This window comes from Budorcas taxicolor, chromosome 11 (assembly GCF_023091745.1).
Source record: "Budorcas taxicolor isolate Tak-1 chromosome 11, Takin1.1, whole genome shotgun sequence".
NCBI classification, from domain to species: domain Eukaryota; kingdom Metazoa; phylum Chordata; class Mammalia; order Artiodactyla; family Bovidae; genus Budorcas; species Budorcas taxicolor.
Genome location: NC_068920.1, coordinates 119296897 through 119315955, shown reverse-complemented (window position 1 = coordinate 119315955; position 19059 = coordinate 119296897). Strand labels below are relative to the sequence as shown.

The 19059-nt window shown below is 36.4% G+C and overlaps 1 protein-coding gene across 1 annotated transcript in view; it reads left to right on the top strand.

Annotated features, from left to right (window-relative positions):
- The window catches only part of USP34 (ubiquitin specific peptidase 34), a 173595-nt gene that overhangs the window by 152681 nt on the left and 1855 nt on the right, over nt 1-19059 (top strand). The window contains 11 exon segments of the mRNA XM_052649828.1: nt 836-993; nt 2226-2304; nt 4131-4257; nt 4949-5056; nt 6095-6199; nt 6316-6440; nt 7456-7579; nt 15055-15134; nt 17536-17676; nt 17782-17925; nt 18831-18990. Coding sequence (XP_052505788.1) covers nt 836-993; nt 2226-2304; nt 4131-4257; nt 4949-5056; nt 6095-6199; nt 6316-6440; nt 7456-7579; nt 15055-15134; nt 17536-17676; nt 17782-17925; nt 18831-18990 — 1351 coding nt within the window.

Here is a 19059-nt window from a genome sequence, read left to right as displayed (position 1 = left end):
CAGAGTGCAGAACCCTTTTTCAAGCTGTTGTCAACTCAAAGGCCATAAACTGCTAATAGGAGAAATTCTTTGCTAAATGGGAGGTGATGGGTGTGTAGAAGAAGGAAGTTTTTCAAGATTTACTTAAAAGCTCAATCAAATGACTATAGTAAATGGTATTTTAAATATTGTTATCCTTGAATTGGGTGCTGTACTTTTTTCCTGTTGAAGGAATAAAGGACCTTAATTGTCCTTTAGACACAATATAGTGAATTGTTTTTCTCACCCAGAAAGAATAACCTAATTTCTTGTCAAGAAAGTTAGAATGCCTATAATAAAGAAAGTGAATATATTAAGTACCAAAAGTGGTTCATCATCAGGTGACTTGAACTGGATCATCTGTCAGTCTGGAAAGGTCACTTTAAATATTGCCACAAAGAGTTTCTAAAAAACAGTATTCAGGTGTAATTGAGGTGTGTGAAATCTTTGTGACAAAGTAATAATTTCTCATTTAAAAGGGACAAAAGATGGGCATTGCGTCTCTGGAACATACATTTGACATTGCAAAACTAGTAATTTAAATAGTTTTAGGACTAAAGTTGAACTGTATTTACTTGTAGTTTTTAATCTTGAAATTCTATTTTAAGATAATTTTCTTCCAGTGAGTAATATATTAAGTTTTTAAAATAGAATCCATTGCTAATTTTTTAATTGTTTATGAATGCCACTGCAATTTAAGTTAGTTTGTATAATTTTAAGAGCTAGCAAAAGGAGCACAACACTTACAAATGAGAAACAGATACTGTAAAATGTTATAGGGCTAAAAGGTCATCACTATGCTTTTTACCCTTTTCAGGCAGTAGAAGAACTATTTAACCTGATGCAACTGTTCATAGCTCAGAGGCCAGATATGAGAGAAGAAGAATTAGAAGATATTAAACAGTTTAAGAAAACAACCATAAGTTGTTACTTACGTTGCTTAGATGGCCGCTCCTGCTGGACTACTTTAATAAGGTAAAAAGATATTTTTTGATGTTTTTGTTTTGTTTTTCAAAGTAAGGGAACATCATTTTGACACTTAAAGAGAAATAATTTAAATTGTTGATAAGTGAAAGTTTACCACTTCTTTAAGGTTATTGGGAAAGCATTTAAACCTCTTGACACTTAGGCAGACTTTGTATTTTGAGAGTTAGCTAGCTGCTTTTAAATAGTTTTTATTTTGATTTGGATTGTCTCTGTGTGTTTTATCAGAATCATTAGGGTTAGAAGGAACCTTAATGTATGATCTTCCACCTAAAGCTTGAATCCTTCTCTCTTGGCAGTTCATCCTAACTTACGCTTGGACAGTTCAGTTCTAGAGGCCTCTAGATAGCTTACTCCATCTCTGAATAAGTTTCACTGTTAAGATACTTTTCTTTTATTTAGCCCAGATCTATCTTTTTTAACTTTAATTAGCCAAAATAACAAAACATCATCTTTACAGTTAATTTCAGAGCTCAGAAATTACTGAACAGCTATAAAGGAACTGCTAAAAATTCCCTTTAACTGTAGAAATAAAGTCTATATTAACTTCTTTTCTGTGTATTGCATCTGAGACTTGGGACAGATGTCTTTTATTAGACACACATTTTTTTGGCAGTACTCTCTTGAATACTGTAGAATCTTAAGGTAATCAACCCACAATAGATAAGGTTATCTTCTTCAGAAAACTTTAAAGTTTGAATCTTTGTTAGTGCATAAGATCAAATTAACTGCTTTTGCCAAGACTCTTTAAAGAAACTTTCAAAATTTTAGCATTAATTTTGAAACATTGTTTTCCCAAGATTTGCTACTTAAAAGCTCATTTTCAAAAGAAAATTTGGAGTTTTCCTGATTATTGTTTTTAAAAAGGAAAGAAAAACATCTCACTGAAGTAGAATTTCTGACTGTACTATATAATAGCAGTTTCCAGTACTAATAGTGAAAGTCTGTTAATAAGAGTAATGAACCTACTTATGGATGATTATTATGTAGATCATTTTCAGCACCAACAGAAGGTTTGGGGTCCACCCTCCCAGGTTGCATTGAGGATTTCTTTTTACATATTATCTTTTTATTAAATTACTAAGGACTAGATGTAGCTGTCTTTTTTCTAGGTAAGAAAGTAGAGAACCAAAATGACAGTTTACTTATTCTTTTTTTTTCCCCCATGTAAGTGTTCTGTTCTGATTCAGAGTTCTCAAACTGGACTTTATATATTTTTCTAGTGCCTTCAGAATACTATTAGAATCTGATGAAGACAGACTTCTTGTTGTATTTAATCGAGGGTTAATCCTGATGACTGAGGTAAATGCTTTATTGTGTTTCACTGTAGATTTATTCCAATTTAATGTTCTCACCAAAACTTTTTTTGTGTATATTTGAGAGTTTATTATAGGTTGTTTTATAGGTGTCTGGATTTTAAATATGCAAATCAGTAAATGCTAATTTATATTCTAAGAATAACTACATCATGGTACTAAGCTTGCTGTTTTCTTTTTCCATAACAATTACATACATTCATTTCATTTGTAGGACTAGAAATGAATGAAATTTGTAGGATTTAATTGACACACAGTTTCTCAAGAGTGTGCTTATTTGCGTTCCTCATTAGAGGAAGCTAGTGAGGCTGCTGTCAGTTCAGTTCAGTTCAGTCACTCAGTCGTGTCCGACTCTGCGACCCCATGAATCGCAGCACGCCAGGCCTCCCTGTCCATCACCATCTCCCGGAGTTCACTCAGACTCAAGTCCATCGAGTCCGTGATGCCATCCAGCCATCTCATCCTCGGTCATCCCCTTCTCCTCCTGCCCCCAATCCCTCCCAACATCAGGGTGTTTTCCAATGAGTCAGCTCTTCGCATGAGGTGGCCAAAGTACTGGAGTTTCAGCTTTAGCATCATTCCTTCCAAAGAAATCCCAGAGTTGATCTATAGGTGGTTAAAAATCGACTGTTCATTCTTCCCATAATTACTGAACATCCACAACTCTTAAGATGATTTTAAGTCCACAGAGGTGCATCGTACCCTTTAGTCTAATAATGGAGATAAGGTTAAAGAGTACATACCAAGGGCATTATGACAATTAAGAGGTAGGATAGTTTTTTCAGTTGATGGTATTATAGAATAAGGATACAGTATATGAAATTGTACTTTGAAGAATCTGAACCTGCAGAGACAAAATAGAAAAGGATTAACATAAATGATTTAATCAACACAAAGGTAAGAAAGTATTGGTTGTATTCAACAAGAGCAAAGTCTGTCTGGCTAAAACAAAAGTATGTGAAGAAGAGTAATGAGAACTTAATTCTTCAACAGCTGTTTGAATGTCTCCTCTGTCAGGCATTGTGCTAGGCACAGGGGATATAGCAGTGAACAAGATTGTCATGGTTTCTGTCCTCACAACTAACACATTAAATGTCACATGAGTACATTGTTCAGATTATGTACTGTCACAGATTCTAGGTTATGAATTTTCAGCTGTGAATTTCGAGTAGTGTATAGGCTATGGGGAACTGATTTGACAAGATTAGGAAGACGATGCATTGGTGTACAATGAAATAGAAACCAAGGATTTCATTAGCTAGTACAGTTAAAGGAATCGAAAGATTTAACAAGCCAATATGATGAAAGGAATTTTACCTTTGGAGTTCTTTTACCTCTTTTAGACCTACCATCTTACTGCTGCTGTTTTAGACCTACTATGACTGACAGCAGTTTCACCATTGTCTTTCATAGAAACACTTGAAAGTTAAAGCAGTAGCCTATTCTCCCCAGTCTTCCTGTTGTTACTGCTGCTTTGTAATCTTTGAAACTTGCAGTGTTAGAAATGTGTACTTAGAGCAAACAGTAAACCACCACCCCCTTCCCCATAAAAATCTAATTAAATAAATTATTTGTTCAAAGTAAAATGTAAACACAAAATATCAGACTCTGAGAGTGAGGATTGTTCTGTGCTTTAAAGAGCTGAATGGGGGGCTTTGACTTGTAGGTAGAAAGCGGATACATTTGCTTTGTGCACAGAGGCACACTCATAGTCTGAGTCTGAAAACATGTCATAGAGGATGAGTGGTACTATTTTGTGGCTGCATAAAGTAAAAGTGGAATGAAGTTTTTCATTTTTTTAATCACTTGTAGTCTTTCAACACACTGCACATGATGTATCATGAAGCCACAGCTTGCCATGTGACTGGAGACTTAGTAGAACTTCTGTCAATATTCCTTTCAGTTTTGAAGTCTACACGCCCATATCTTCAGAGAAAAGGTTTGCTTAATCCTACTTTTTTTTTATTAGTTTAACAATTAAAAAGTGAAATAAGACTTTTTAAACCACATGCTTCAGAGAATTTGTCTTTACAAGGCTGATGTTAGCTAACCATTAGGAAAATGTTTGTGACCTCCTGATGTAAAGCTGGAATGTTCTTGTTTATTTTCTTTATTCATGCCTAAAAAATAAGCAAGCATGCTAGTGGCTGATTCATGTTGATATATGGCAGGAACCAGCACAATATTGTAAAGCAATTATCCTCCAATAAAATATTTAAAAAAAAAAAATTAGGAGACTGGAAAATGTTTCCGAGCACAGTAACAACATGAGTATTTGTGAAGGTTCTCCACCTGGAAACTTCCATGGCTTAGGTTAGATCATTTATTTTCAAGAGAAATAGCTGTAAAACAGTTATCTCTTGTGTCCCTGTAAAATCATGTAAACTTTGAAATGTATGTGAATTGCTAGAAAATGAGACATAACAATCACTAAAATATGTGTTTTAAGAAATCTAGCAAGTTTAACAATAGTAGCTGTCTTATAAAAATAATCACTTAGCTTTCACTGAAGATGTTTATGTAATAAATTTGAATGTTTTAGTGTTAGCATTCTGTAGTTTACAACAGAAAATAATTGTGAAGAAGTTTGACTTCAGGTGGCATATTTACGTATGCTTTTGTGTTTGCAGACGTGAAGCAAGCATTAATCCAGTGGCAGGAGCGAATTGAATTTGCCCATAAACTGTTAACTCTTCTTAATTCCTATAGCCCTCCAGAACTTAGAAATGCCTGTATAGGTAAGTTACCTGGAAAATAAACCTGTGTAAAAGCCTAATGGAAGAACATTTTTATGGGATCCTGTGTGTGTATGTGTGTGTGTATAAGATGTAATGTTAGTTCTGTAGTGTTTGGAAGACATTGGTACTTTTTATGAGTGACTTAGACTGGCCAGCAGACTCTTAGGAAAATAGAATTCTGTTTCTTAACATATCAGTAATTAACTATGTCATCATAGGCCAGGTCACTTCATATATCTGGGCATGCTGACCTAAGGTTAGATCTCTTCCAGCTCTGAAATCTTCGATCTATATAAACAGTGTAGAATAATGCAGATGTTTACAGATTAGAACTGACATTGTAAAGAGTTGGGGTGATTATTTCAGTGAGTCTTTTTGCCTAAAGATACTTCCTAGTAGTAGTAGTTCTTGGACTCCTGAGTATTTTAGCTTTTTATTAATTGCATATTTATAATAAAGTGATAATTTATATCTATTAAAGGAAACCCTTGGTTTAAATTCATACTGCATATTTTTTTACTGTCTTATAAGCTATTTAAGTCATCTTTAGAGACTGTAGCTATTTGTTTACAGTTTCTTAAAACGGTAGATATATATGAGCAGTTAATCATGGCAGGTCACCTGATGTTCTGTAGAATTACTGGCCTGTACTGCTCCATCAAGAAGGGAGGGTTACTTCAAAGTTGATTAAGGATTTGCAGATCCAAAGAATTTCAAACCTTGCTTTGGTTAATTTTATGAAGAAACATAATCAGTGTGCAGTAAATATTTCCTCCATTGTACTTGTCCCTGGTGCTTCTCTTAAGTTTTAAACTTTGGTTTCTTAATGATGCCCTGTTGTGGTTAATAACTCTGTGGATCTATTTTTGGTTAAACATCAGACAGTTTGTCCTGGGGCTGAGAGTTCAGACAGTCTGAGACTCATTAAAACTTGTTAGCTGCCACACTACCATCAATTACCCCAGTAGGACTAGTGCATTTGAAGATAGCAGATCCACACTCCAGTTTTTAATGCCCACGTTGTGTTTTTATTTTCAGATGTCCTCAAGGAACTTGTGCTTTTGAGTCCCCATGACTTTCTTCATACTCTGGTTCCATTTCTACAGCACAACCATTGTACTTATCATCACAGTAATATACCAAGTATGTATTCATCTAGCACAGTACTTGAACATGGTTGGCATTTAATCTTTCTGCACACTGAAACATGGAGATTTATTTTTTCCATTTATTCTTATTGTACACTTTTAATGTCTTAGTGTCTCTTGGACCTTATTTCCCTTGTCGAGAAAATATCAAGCTAATAGGAGGGAAAAGCAATATTCGGCCTCCGCGCCCTGAACTCAATATGTGCCTCTTGCCCACAATGGTGGAAACCAGTAAGGTATGTTGGGATGCCAGGAAAACCATGTTTCTCTAGTACACAGTAATTTAGAACTTCCCCTCTGGCCATTATGAGTATATTAGACTTAAATGATCATTTTCTGGATCCTAAGGAGATTAGACTCATTTGGACTTTTTCCTGCTCTGAAATGTTGGTTGAATATTTGCAAAATCAATAAGAAGCACAAGTAGTAAGTTTTTTTTGCCCCTCAAAAAATATCCTAACAGAAAATCTCATTAGTATTTGTCACTAGGCTAAATTATAAATGGGTCATATATCTAAATTTGAAAGATCAAGTTAGGTACTGACTACTGTTTATATTTCGCCATATAATCAATGACTCCTTTTACTGCCCTTTAATTATAATTCTTTGACCTAAGCCCAGTTATCACTGATTGATGGATTTATCATCATTTGTAGCCTGATTCTGGTTCTCTAATACTTATTCTAAAATAGTGCTAATTCTAAATTATAGAGAGAAGGAACATCGACACAGGATAATTTATCTTAGTTCTAAGACTTTTCTAAACAGTTTTTTCATTAATTTATCTTTCCTCACCCACTTTATTTACATTCTCTCTTGCCCACTATCTTTGGATCTTAAATGCATTTAAGAAGTTTGTATTAAATAAAATATTTAAAATAGTTAATACAGTAGAAAGCATTTCAGAAATAATCTGAAATTTACTTCAAAAATCAAATTTAATTCACTCTTCTTGATGATATGTCTGTAGAACTCAAGTGTCACATTTTAAAATCCTACAGTAGTTTTACTTTATTAAAGTATATAGAAATAAGGGGTAATTTTAATTGATAACATTTGCACACTGAAAATAAACTTGTGACAATTAAGATCTTAATAACATTAATAGAAACTTGGAATTTAAAACTAGGTTCTTATAGAATTTAAATATTTAATCAGCTTTTTAGTTAAATTTATTACATTTGCACAAAATATGCTCTTTAATTTATTATACAATTTAAGTGCAACCATTTTATCATCTTTAACCTTCAGGGCAAAGATGACGTTTATGATCGTATGCTGCTAGACTACTTCTTTTCTTATCATCAATTCATCCATCTATTATGCCGAGTTGCAATCAACTGTGAAAAATTTACTGAAACATTAGTTAAGCTGAGTAAGTATAAAAGATGAGCAGTAAATTCCACTGAATTATTTTAAGCCCCTAGCCATTTAGGAAGGGGAGGAAGAAAATGAGCCAATCCTTTTTTTCTTTTTTAAAGTGAATGTTGAAAAATATTAATATTCTTGGGAACATTTTTATTTTTATTAAGAAAACACCAACTTACTGGTTTCCATTGAATAGTTCTGCCCAGAGTTTCAGCTGGCTTATAAAGGAGTGTGGAATAGGCTCATCACTTTTGTACATAGAAGCCCAAGTCCTCCTCCATCTGCCCAGCAGAATTTAAAAACCAAAAACTGCTCTGTTTAGGGAGGCAGGCTTAGAGAGATGGACTTCCCCAGCCCTGACCTAGAGGGTAAGATAAGATCAATAGTGCCAGCTGTGCTTTGGAGCTGGAAACACCAAGAGCAAGCTAAGTGGACTTGCCGGGGTGAAGCAGAGGTGCATATATGAGTAAATTAGGAGGTAAGTCTCATAAAATAGAGGGATGAGTGACAAGGGAAATTTGAAAAGGAAGATATGAGAAATAGAAAAAAAAATCAGTGAATTATAAAAGGGGGAAAACCTTGAATTATTTTTATGTAATATTGTCTCTCTGAGGATGCAGCTGAGAGCTCTTAGAAGACTGCTCCCTTTGGGTGACTTTTTCTAGCTGATAAGTCTTTAGAAGAAGTGTGGCCCTCCAGGTGTCCCCTGTCTCAAGATCTCCAGAGTTCTCAGGCTCTATGTGTCATATGAGTCTATTACCTTTAGGGATGGCCCAGGATCCTCTCCATGGTACCGTAGCTTTTGTGTCAAGAGAATGGGAGGTGAAATACTCACGGAACCACCATCCAGGTCAAGAAGTAGAATATTACTGCACCCTGGAAGTTATGCATTGTGCTCCTTCTCAGTCACAATCCCCTCCTTCCTTTGGAAAAGGTTTTGATCCATTATAGATAGGGCCAAATCCAAGAAGGAAGTGGTAACAACTGTCAGGGATAATTTCTCTTCAGAAAAACCAGCTTATTGGTAAGTGATTAGAATGTCTTCAGATTTGAAAGGGTGTTCCTTCCACCTGCTACCATTAGCTAGTTTTTTATATATGTGGCTGAAGATCGGGGAGTGGGCAGATGAGGATATGTTCATATCAGCCATTTCATGATTATATAATTGAGTTGTGGCACTTGGCTATAAAAAGCTGAAATCTAGCAGTGGCAATGATCAAGTGTAGGGAAATACCCAGGAGTTCTAATAAGACAGTCTTGCTCCCAGATAAGGAGGAAAAACTTTACAAAGATGTTAACTTTAAGAAAAGTTCTTAGTAATTATATCCATGTGATTTATACCAAGAGTTAAGTGAGGAGCTGTCTTACCTACTTGAAATAATGAATGTTTTCACCCTGTGAGACTGTCTTCCTCACTAACACAAATAGATAGTTCTGGGAAATTAAACATAGGAGAGGGAGGAAAAGAAAGGAGACATACCTAGCCATCCCATTAGCTGACTCAATTTTCATCATATTTTATGCTCCTCATCACTTACACTCAGGAAGCACATTTATGCTGGCTCACAGTGTTTAGTTCTCTACATAGGACTGTTCTTTAGAATTTTCTAGCAGGATGGAAATACTCTCCAACTGTATCACCAACCACAGTGTGATAGCCACTGACCATGTGAGTGTTCAGAACTTGAAATGTAATTAAGGAACTGAATTTTTTTATTTTAACCAAATTAATTTTAAATAGCAGATGTGACTTGTGGCTACTGTATTGCATAGGACAGCTCTAGATATATATAAACTGAAACCTTTAACAAATTGAGCAGGAAAAGAAATTTTTCATGGTTATATCTTAATGAAGAAAATTGGACATTATTTTGGATATGAAGTAAAACAAAGAACTAAAAGCATTGCTTTCCTTATGCTTCTTACAAATGGAGAGATTATGTCCCAGTCTTCTAGCTGAAATAACTATTTCCAGGGAGAGGCAACGAGGAGAGAGCTTGAGAAAGCAAAGCCCACATTAACAACTGGGATGGGAAGCAGAGAGTTGATAAGGAATTTTAATTGTATAGTTTCTTCAAGAAACTATATTTGGCAACAAGAGGGGAGGGTTGAAGTGCTATTGAAGTGAGGACAGTCAAGCATGGGGATGGAAGAGACAGAAAGTTGGGAGAGAATCCAGGGAATATGAACAAAGCTGCTGATGCCAAGTGAAATAGTACTAGTGTGTCTGAGACCGCAGTGTTTTAATATGTAAAAATTTTATTATTATTATTTTTTTACATAAAAACAGCAAGTATGGGTTTATTTTCTCCTCTTTCTTACTTACATAGGCTTCCCTGGTGGCTCAGAGGGAGGGTCAAGAATCTGCCTGCAATGCGGGAGACCTGGGTTCTATCCCTGAGTCGGGAAGATCCTCTGGAGAAGGGCATGGCAACCCACTCCAGTATTCTTGCCTGGAGAATCCCCATGGACAGAGGAGCCTGGCAGGCTACAAGTCTGTGGGGTCGCAAAGGGTCAGACACAACTGAGCGATGAAGCACAGCAGCACCTATGTAAATATCCTCCATATCCTCAGAAGGCCAACTGTGGATTGAAATTTCCACTGTAATCATTATATTATCATATCAGGGGCTCCTGGAACCAGTCCCCCATTAATACCCAAGGAATGACTAAACTAATGATTAAAACCGTACAGTGCAGCTATGGAAACACATGGATGGAACAGCAGAAAAACAGCCCCAAAACAAACATAAGGATACACAGGGATTTGGTAGATAATAAAGATGGCATACCAGATTAGTTGAAAATGGGTAGTATTGAGATATTGGGTAGCTTTCTGGGAGAGGAGAGGCAAGATTTTAATACCATCTTTGCTTCTTAGACCAAAATACATCCTAGGAGGATTAAGTATTTAATTGTGAAAAATAAAATCCTAGAAATATTAAATAAAAAACATAGGATCATATGAATACCATCGCATGACACAGAACCCAGAAACAATAAGTAAGAAATTGAAATTTTTTATTATGTGAAAATTAAAAATAGTGCATATTGAAAATGCCATGAATTGAATTAAAATACATACAGCTAATGAGTGAAATATTTGCCTTCTTATCAGATAAATGGCTAGGAGTACCAGTATACAAAGAGTTTTTAGGATTCAGTAAAATGGTAAAGAACATTAAAGTAAACAGTTATTTCTATTCCAATCCTCCCAGCTATGAGGTAAAGTTTGGATGATACTACAGTTTGGGCAAAGAGGAGATCTATTAATGGGGTTGGTTTGGAGAGGAAGTTTAGATTGTTCATGCCCTTTGCCCCAGCAATACCAGATCTGGGGATCCACCCTAGATCTACTCATTAAATATGTAGTGACATACATAGGATGTTTATTTTAACTTGGTTTGTATTGGGTAAAACTGGGAAAAACCCAAATGTCTGTCAGTAGAAGCTTAGTTAAGTTCATTTGTATAATATAGTCTTTAAAATAAAATGATAGGAAATAACTTTGGATCACATGAAAAAGCAAATTGGAAAATACAGAATATGACCACATTCTTATGAACAAGGGGGAAGATGAGAACATGTTAAAGTAAAAAATTATATTCTTAACTAAGGATAAAATGATGGGACACTTTTATTTTCTAGGTTAAGTACAAATTATTTGTAATGATCGTGCATTGATCTTACATTTGAGGAAAATTTTTTTCCAAAGCAGAAAATTGGTAATGCAAACCCTAATCACACCAAGTTTTTTAGGTACCTTAGTAGTGCACATGAAGATTAATAAGATATTCAAATAAAATTAACAAATCCCTAGATTTCATAATTTTCATTTTTAGACACAAAGCAAAAATCACCTTGACATTAGTTTTTGAAAGCTTTCTTAATACTTTAATAAGTGAAAGGTGGTTTAAAATATTTTTGCAAGTAACATGATATACCTAGAAAATCCATAATCTTCAAAGTTTCTAGAATTAAATTAATATAGTTGATATAAGTAAACAGATTAAAATTCAATATGAAAGCACAACTGTTGATCATCTTTCAGCTTTTTTGATATCAAGGTGATACTGATTGGAGAAACAGCTCGTTTACATCCACCTATATGAGGTGGTACATCCACCTATATGAGGTCATATAGAATCATTACATTTAATAGACATATGTATAATTTAGGGGTTGGTTACCAGTCTGTTAATTTACAAAGAAGAATGAGCACAGCAATCTGAATGTTACATGATAGGGCCAGCAGATTTTTTCCTGTAACCTGCATGGGAAGCCGAGTAAACAACAATAGTTTGCTTAGTGGGTATGAGGTCAGAAATAAGGAAATTAGAAGAATCAAATGTGATATTCTCAGGCTAAAATGTCTTGATTCAGTCTTACAGTGGAGCATTAGCTGTGGGCTTACATCCGTTGGCCGGAGCTCCCACTTCCCATGAGTAATGCTTGAATGGGATAAATACTCCTATAGAAAGCTGGACAGAGAATCATAACACAGTTGAAAAAGGAGAAACCCCAACTAGTAAATATATAAAGTATTTCATCCTCACAGCAACCATATGTATTACCATTTTACCTACAAAAGATTTTTCTTTTAAATAACACACCCAACAGCTTCTACAGTATAAGGTGCCACTATTGAGGAAAAAATATGTTTGGAATAGCCTTTCATTGTTGAACATGGTTCCTTCGTGGGTGGGAACGGGGTGGGGTAAGGACCTTTGTTGAGGATGCCCGAAGTCACAGGACTGAGAAAGACGAGTGATCATACAGGAACCAGTATGTTTTAGGTCTGCCCATCCTGTCTGCTGAGGTAAGGCCTGGAAACGTGCCTGCGAGTGCTGGTCTGCATCTCCTTGCGCTTTGCACCCAGTGAGTGAGATACCCCTATTGGAGGGGGAGTGTGTGGACTAGGATGGCATTGGCCTCCACCTTAAATTAGTAGGGCCTAGATACACCTTATCCTGGGTGCTTTGTGAAAATGCTAGAAAGAAACTAAGCCCTGCTTTGAAGGGATGGCCTTCCTTCCAAAGGTGCAGCTCAGTAGGGATTAGGATGTGAAAGAGTTGTGAGGTGTCTTTAGCTCACTGTGGGTGGCAGTGTTTTCCAGAATGTAGTGTACAAGATGGCCCAGAGAAAATAATTTTCATGTTAAGAAATAGATCTTACTGTATTACAGAAGTAAATAATTCATACCAAATGCATGATTGTCCTGGATGTTACATTGTCTAGGACAAGGACAACATAGGATTAGCTTCTCTGAGTGAATCTAAAGCACAATTATCAAGTAAACAGAGAAGATGGACAGATATGAAAACAGTGATGAAAATTATACATAGATGACTAAAGCTTGGGAAACTGATTATTGAAAAGATGGTGGGCTTTAGACTCAGATTAAGTCTGGGATAGATACAGCTGTATAACTCACTTGCTTTGGGGATGAAACTGAGCAGATTAGTGATTTCTCTGAGCCTCATTTCCTCATTCAAAACAGTGGGGGTATATGAGGGTAACATAACGCCTCCCAAAGTTGATGAGAAAATTAAATATGATTATCTGACTTACCTAGCACAATAGATGTTAGTATGTTTATTCCATTCTTCACTTGTAAAATAAACATATTTGAATCAGTATTATTTGAAAACAATCTTACATCATAGAAGGCCTCTGTGTTTTGTTGTTGTTGTTGTGGTAGTGCTAGCTTTTTAGTAGTTGTGGAAAATCGGAATAAAGTCTAGAGAATCTTAAATTGTAGTTAAAGCCCGCTTTCACAGAGGGTTTATGTCAGGGCAACCTCTAGTTCAGGGGTTGGCAGACTCTGCGAAGGGGCCAGAAAAAATGGGCTGTGAGCCTATTGCCAACCCCTGCTATACTTTCATGAGTAATTATAATGCTGAAACATGGGAACATAGGAACTTTATTCTCTGTAGCCATCAGTGTTGATGACATGCCTTTGTTTGCTTCTGTGTATTGTGATGTTATGATTGGTAAATGCCTCCAATCCCAACCAGATTAGGTTAGAAAGGTGAGAGTTTTCTTTGGGTCTTTAAAATGGAATTAATCTTGACAGGAAAATAAAAGGTAGGCTTCCCCACGAAAGGGAGTCTAGGCATCCTTGGATGATTAAACTGAGTGACTGATGTGGTTTCTCTAAGATTTTCTCAGACCCGTAGTCTAATACAAAGGTTGGCAAACAGTAACCTGCGTGCTGCCTGTTTTGTACAACCAGTGGGCTGCCTGCAAGCTAAGAAGAGTTTATACAATGTTTAATTTTTTTCCCTGAGATTCTGAGTATATTGTGATATACATGAAAATTACACGATACTCAAATTTCAGTATCTTAAATAACATTTTATTGAAAGACCAGCCACACCCATTCATCTAGTGCTGTCAGTGGAGCAGTTGCAACAGTTAAATAGCCTACAAAGACTAAAATACTGGTATTCCCAAATTTCTGAAAGTTTGCTTTATGCCACTTCACTTTTATGAAATACCTACGTTAGTACCTCTTTGCTAACCAAAAGAAATGCAAAGGGGATTTTTGCTTTTCTGGAAAAAGGTAAATTGCTTTTTCACTTTATGTTGTTTCAGCTTATGAAAGGTTTCATAATTGGGGGAAACCTGTAATTACTATTTGGCCCTGTACTGAAAATGTGTGCCAACTTCAGCTGTTTCTCATAATTTTTTTAACTGTAGGAAGATAACTTGTATTATATTTCTCCTCCATGATTTCCCTGGGGGATGGGAGTGTTGGAGGATGGAAAATTTACTTATGACTGACCGTGGCATTACAACTTCTGTGTTTTGAGAGAGGTAGGATAGCAGGGGCTAGGTGAACTAATTTCTTAAGGAAACATTTGATATCTGGAATAGTCAAGAGAAGGAAAAGTTAAAACCTTGGCCGTTTCAAGTTAGATGCTGACATACAGCAGCTAAGTGTGATCCACCCGAAGGGTCCTGGGGACAAGGCTAGGGGCTGTTAGAGAAGAATTTACCTAAATCTACTACAAATGGAGAAACAAGATAAAAGAGAGAATGATGTGTTTCGTACTTCTTCACATCCTGTTTGAACTTGTACCCCCTGTCCCCACTGCACTCTAGCAATTCCATGTGATATGATCTAATATGCGGAGTGTAACTTAACCCAAGAAAGCTTTGGAACCACTTGCAGTAAATTTTATTGTCCCAGATGAAGTTCTGATTCTCAAAAACCTGAATTGGTTTAAGTTCTCGAAGGTCCTTCTAGGAATGAGGTATGGGAGATAAATGAAGTCAAAGTATACTGAACTCTAAAAATTATTTCACTGGTTAAAAACATTGGAATGAATTCTTCCCCTTGAAACACTTTACGTATTTCTAAAACAGAAAATATGCAGTTACGACTAGAAATAGCCATACTATTGTACCTGCAGAGTTTAATCTCTCAGTAGTGTAATTTATAATTATAACCTATTCTGGTTTCTTTTCAAATATTAGGTGTCCTAGTTGCCTATGAAGGTTTGCCACTTCATCTTGCACTGTTCCCCAAACTTTGGACTGAGCTATGCCAGACTCAGGTAAAGAAAATGAGTTTTAGATGACTTGGTGTTTCATCTCATCCAACAGGTGGTCAGTAATTTTTGGGAACACTGGGTTGAAAACTGGCTAGAAATTGGGGATGTTTTCAAATCTTGGTAGGTAAGACACTGTCAATAGAAAAAATAACTATTAAGCAATGGACATTTAGTTGCCCTGTGTAATTTTCTTTTTCCATACATTTGTTATCACAAAGGATATTTCAGACAAGCTGTTTCAAGTTGAATTCCCCATTTAAAGGTCAATATAAATGGTTGTGGTGAAAGTCTGAGACAGGGAGCTATTAGGACAAGAAGCCACGTGCCACTTCTTGGTCTCCCTCACCTCTCCTATTTCTTCTCCCTGCCACCATTCCAAAACCGCTAACAAAACATTTCAGCAGACTCTTCATTACCTCTCGCTTATCTGTTACCTCAGAGCAGTTTTTGGAGGCTGGTGCACTTGTTTTCTTATCAGCAATCTCATTGAGAACAGGAAACACTGTACCCTTCCTATCTTAAGTCTAAGAGCCAACCCCTTAATGTGGGCACCTAAATAATGCTTGTTAAATTGTGGAGGAAGAATGGTGGGGAAAGAGGAAGAAATCAGATTGATTCTAAGGTTTGGCTCATCCTTGGATCAGGCATAAAGGACCCTACTCTTTAGACTCTGAAAAAACTTCCAGTTTCTTGCCTGAGTGCATTGCCTATTTGCAGAGGATGATGTGAGTTGATTAATTCCTTTGGCATGGACTTTTACCCACATTTAGCACCCAGAATACTTTGAGTCTGGTCCAGCCTCTTGTATGCTGTATGCTCTCCTAATGGATACATGTCACTTGGTACTGTAATAGTTGATTCTCTGCCTCCCTGTCCCAAACTGTGAATTTCACAAGTATAAAGACTGCCTGAGTCATCTGTATTCATAAAGAAGTGTCATTTTCTTTTCTATACTAGGAATCTTTGATAGGCTACTCCTATGTCATAGTACATAGTAAACACACAGAAAACAACTTGCTGGTTGACTTCTGAGCTGAGTGGTTTATTCAGTAAATTAGAACAGAAACCTGCGCCGCCGCCGCCCCCCCCCCCCCCCCCCCCCAACTCTGCCACTTGCTGCTTTTTTCATTCTTCTTGATTTCGGTGGTTGCTTGCTTTGGGTTCTGTGTTCTGCCACTGCCTGTCGCTTCCCTTTTGCTTTATCTGCTGCTGCACTGCACTACTCTCTCGGCTTTTTTCACACAGAATTCATCACCCTCCCCCCCAACTTCCCTTAAAACAAAGTCAAACCACCTCAAGCTTCCAAAGCCCCTAGCAGCCCCATAGAAAAAGCCATCTGTACTGTGCAGGAATCACAGGCAGAGACTATTACTAACTGGTAGAGTAAGACAGATTTTCTGACACCAAGGATCTGAAAACCTGGGTGCCAGTTGTACTTGACTCCTAATTTCTTGGGTTGACCTTAAACAGTTTACTTACAAGTATATGCATGTACAGTATTATCTAAACTTTGTCCTATTTTTTAAAAATAATCTACTTTTTCTTCCATGTAAATGATCTGTTATTAAAACACACATATTAATAATCTAGGGAATATACTTAAAGACATACTACTTGTGTTTAAGAGCCATGACCATTTGAAAACAGGAAAACCAAATTTTAGTACAATTTCTATATTTTGGGACCCACTGATTTCTGTGTGAGACAATTAGGAAAAGAGGTTTGCTGTTTATCATTGCAATATTTATGAAGGTGTGGGGGAAAGGGATTTACCAAACAAATTACTATTGTTATGACATTATGTAGTTCAAGTTTTAACTCATTTTAGGGAATAAAATTCTTAATCTTTTCTCTGTGGGTGGTTTGGTTATCTCTTTTCCCCTGAAAACATCATCCCATTTGTCTTATTTTTCCAGTCCTTATTAACTCTTGCTAGATAATAAGGCTGTGTTTCTTTTAAAATGTATTTGTTCAGTTTTGCCTTTCAGACTTTTTACAAGTCTTTTCTTAACACTTACCCATTTAAGTTATTGAGAGTATAGTTGTAACCAGGAGTTGAGTAGATTAAAGTATTGGGCTGGCCAAAAATTTTGTTCCGGTTTTTCTAGAACATCTTACACGAAAACCTGAATGAACATTTTGACCAACCTAGTAACAGTGGCTTTTCTGGGAATTCCCCTGGTGGTCTAGTGGTTAGGACACTGTACTTTCACTGCCAAGGGCCCAGCTTCAATCCCTGATTTGGGAACTAGGATCCCACAAGCCACATGGCATGGCCAAAGAGAAGTGGTTTTTCCAATAGGATGTTAAGTGACTTTGGATGTATATCTATCATAAGCAGTGTATTTAAGACTTGCACTTACTTCAGTGCTCAACCAATCAGTGCTTTTTTCCCCCACTTTAGTCTGCTATGTCAAAAAACTGCATCAAGCTTTTGTGTGAAGATCCTGTTTTTGCAGAGTATATAAAATGCATCTTAATGGATGAAAGAACGTTCCTAAACAACAACATTGTCTACACATTCATGACACATTTTCTTCTAAAGGTATGTCACAAATTGGAAAGTCAGCTTGTTACTTCCAGTTAGTTAAAGGTGGTGTTTTCATTGTGTTGGTCTTTTGGAGATTTTTTTTAAAATCATCTCTTTCAGGTTCAAGGTCAAGTGTTTTCTGAAGCTAACTGTGCCAATTTGATCAGCACCCTTATTACAAACTTGATAAATCAGTATCAGAACCTGCAGTCTGATTTCACCAACAGAGTTGAAATTTCCAAAGCAAGTGCTGCTTTAAATGGGGTAAGAACTATACAAGGCAGTAGTCATGTACTTTCAAACTTCCCTTATTACATCAATTCTAAATCTGGCCTTAGTAAATACGTAATTTTAACTTATTCAAACTCTAGAAGTCACATATGATGAAAAACTAACCAAATGAAAATGTGTTCCCTTGGCCTTTTATGTATGTAGCATACTTTGTCACCTTAAGACATGAGCCAATGTCATAAAATGCTAAGCGCAATAAAACCACTAAGAGGAGACATTCCCTTTACTTGCTCAAATTTTTTAAAATGTTACTTGTGATGTTTCTGTTAGTGCCTGTGACTCATAAGGAACTGAAAATCAAGTTAGTAGTCTGCCTATAAAGCCAGTTAAAGCTGGGCAATTGCTTGCTTGTATAGACTTCCATGAAAGCCATGTTGTAGAAAAATGAAACACCCACCAGCATGTGCAGGCACATGCCCGGCAGCTGCCTCCTAAGTAATAAAATGCTTAGAGGCCAGGGTGGATTATGGCACTACATGAAGATGACCTGTGGTACCTACCAGAAATCAAGTATCTTTGAAAACTGACTCCTAGATTAATGAGGCCTAAATTGTTCATGGGTCATACAGGATTTCCTTTTAAAATTCCTGTATAAGTTTTATTACTGATTTTTCTTTCTCCCATTTTCAGAAAACACTGTTTAAGTCTTCAGTCAGGTGGTATGGTGCAAAGAACAATGGTATTAGTGACTTGGAACAAATGAAATATAAAGACAGTAGTATCCTAACACTGGCTTTCTAGTTTTAGCATCCTTCTAAAAGTACCAGAGGAACCAGGATGGATTCCTGGAAGAGTAATAAACATGTGCATTTAAACTACTAACAGTTGTGTCAAAATGTTGGCTTCGGAATTTAAAATGTTTGTTTGGATTTTTGTAGGACTTACGGGCACTTGCTTTGCTCCTGTCGGTACATACTCCCAAACAATTAAACCCAGCCCTAATTCCAACTCTGCAAGAGCTTTTAAGCAAATGCAGGACTTGTCTGCAGCAGAGAAACTCACTCCAAGAGCAAGAAGCCAAAGAAAGAAAAACTAAAGGTTAGCTTTGCAGACTAATAAAATATTGACTTTACGGCAAATACACTCTCCACTACTCATTTTACAGTA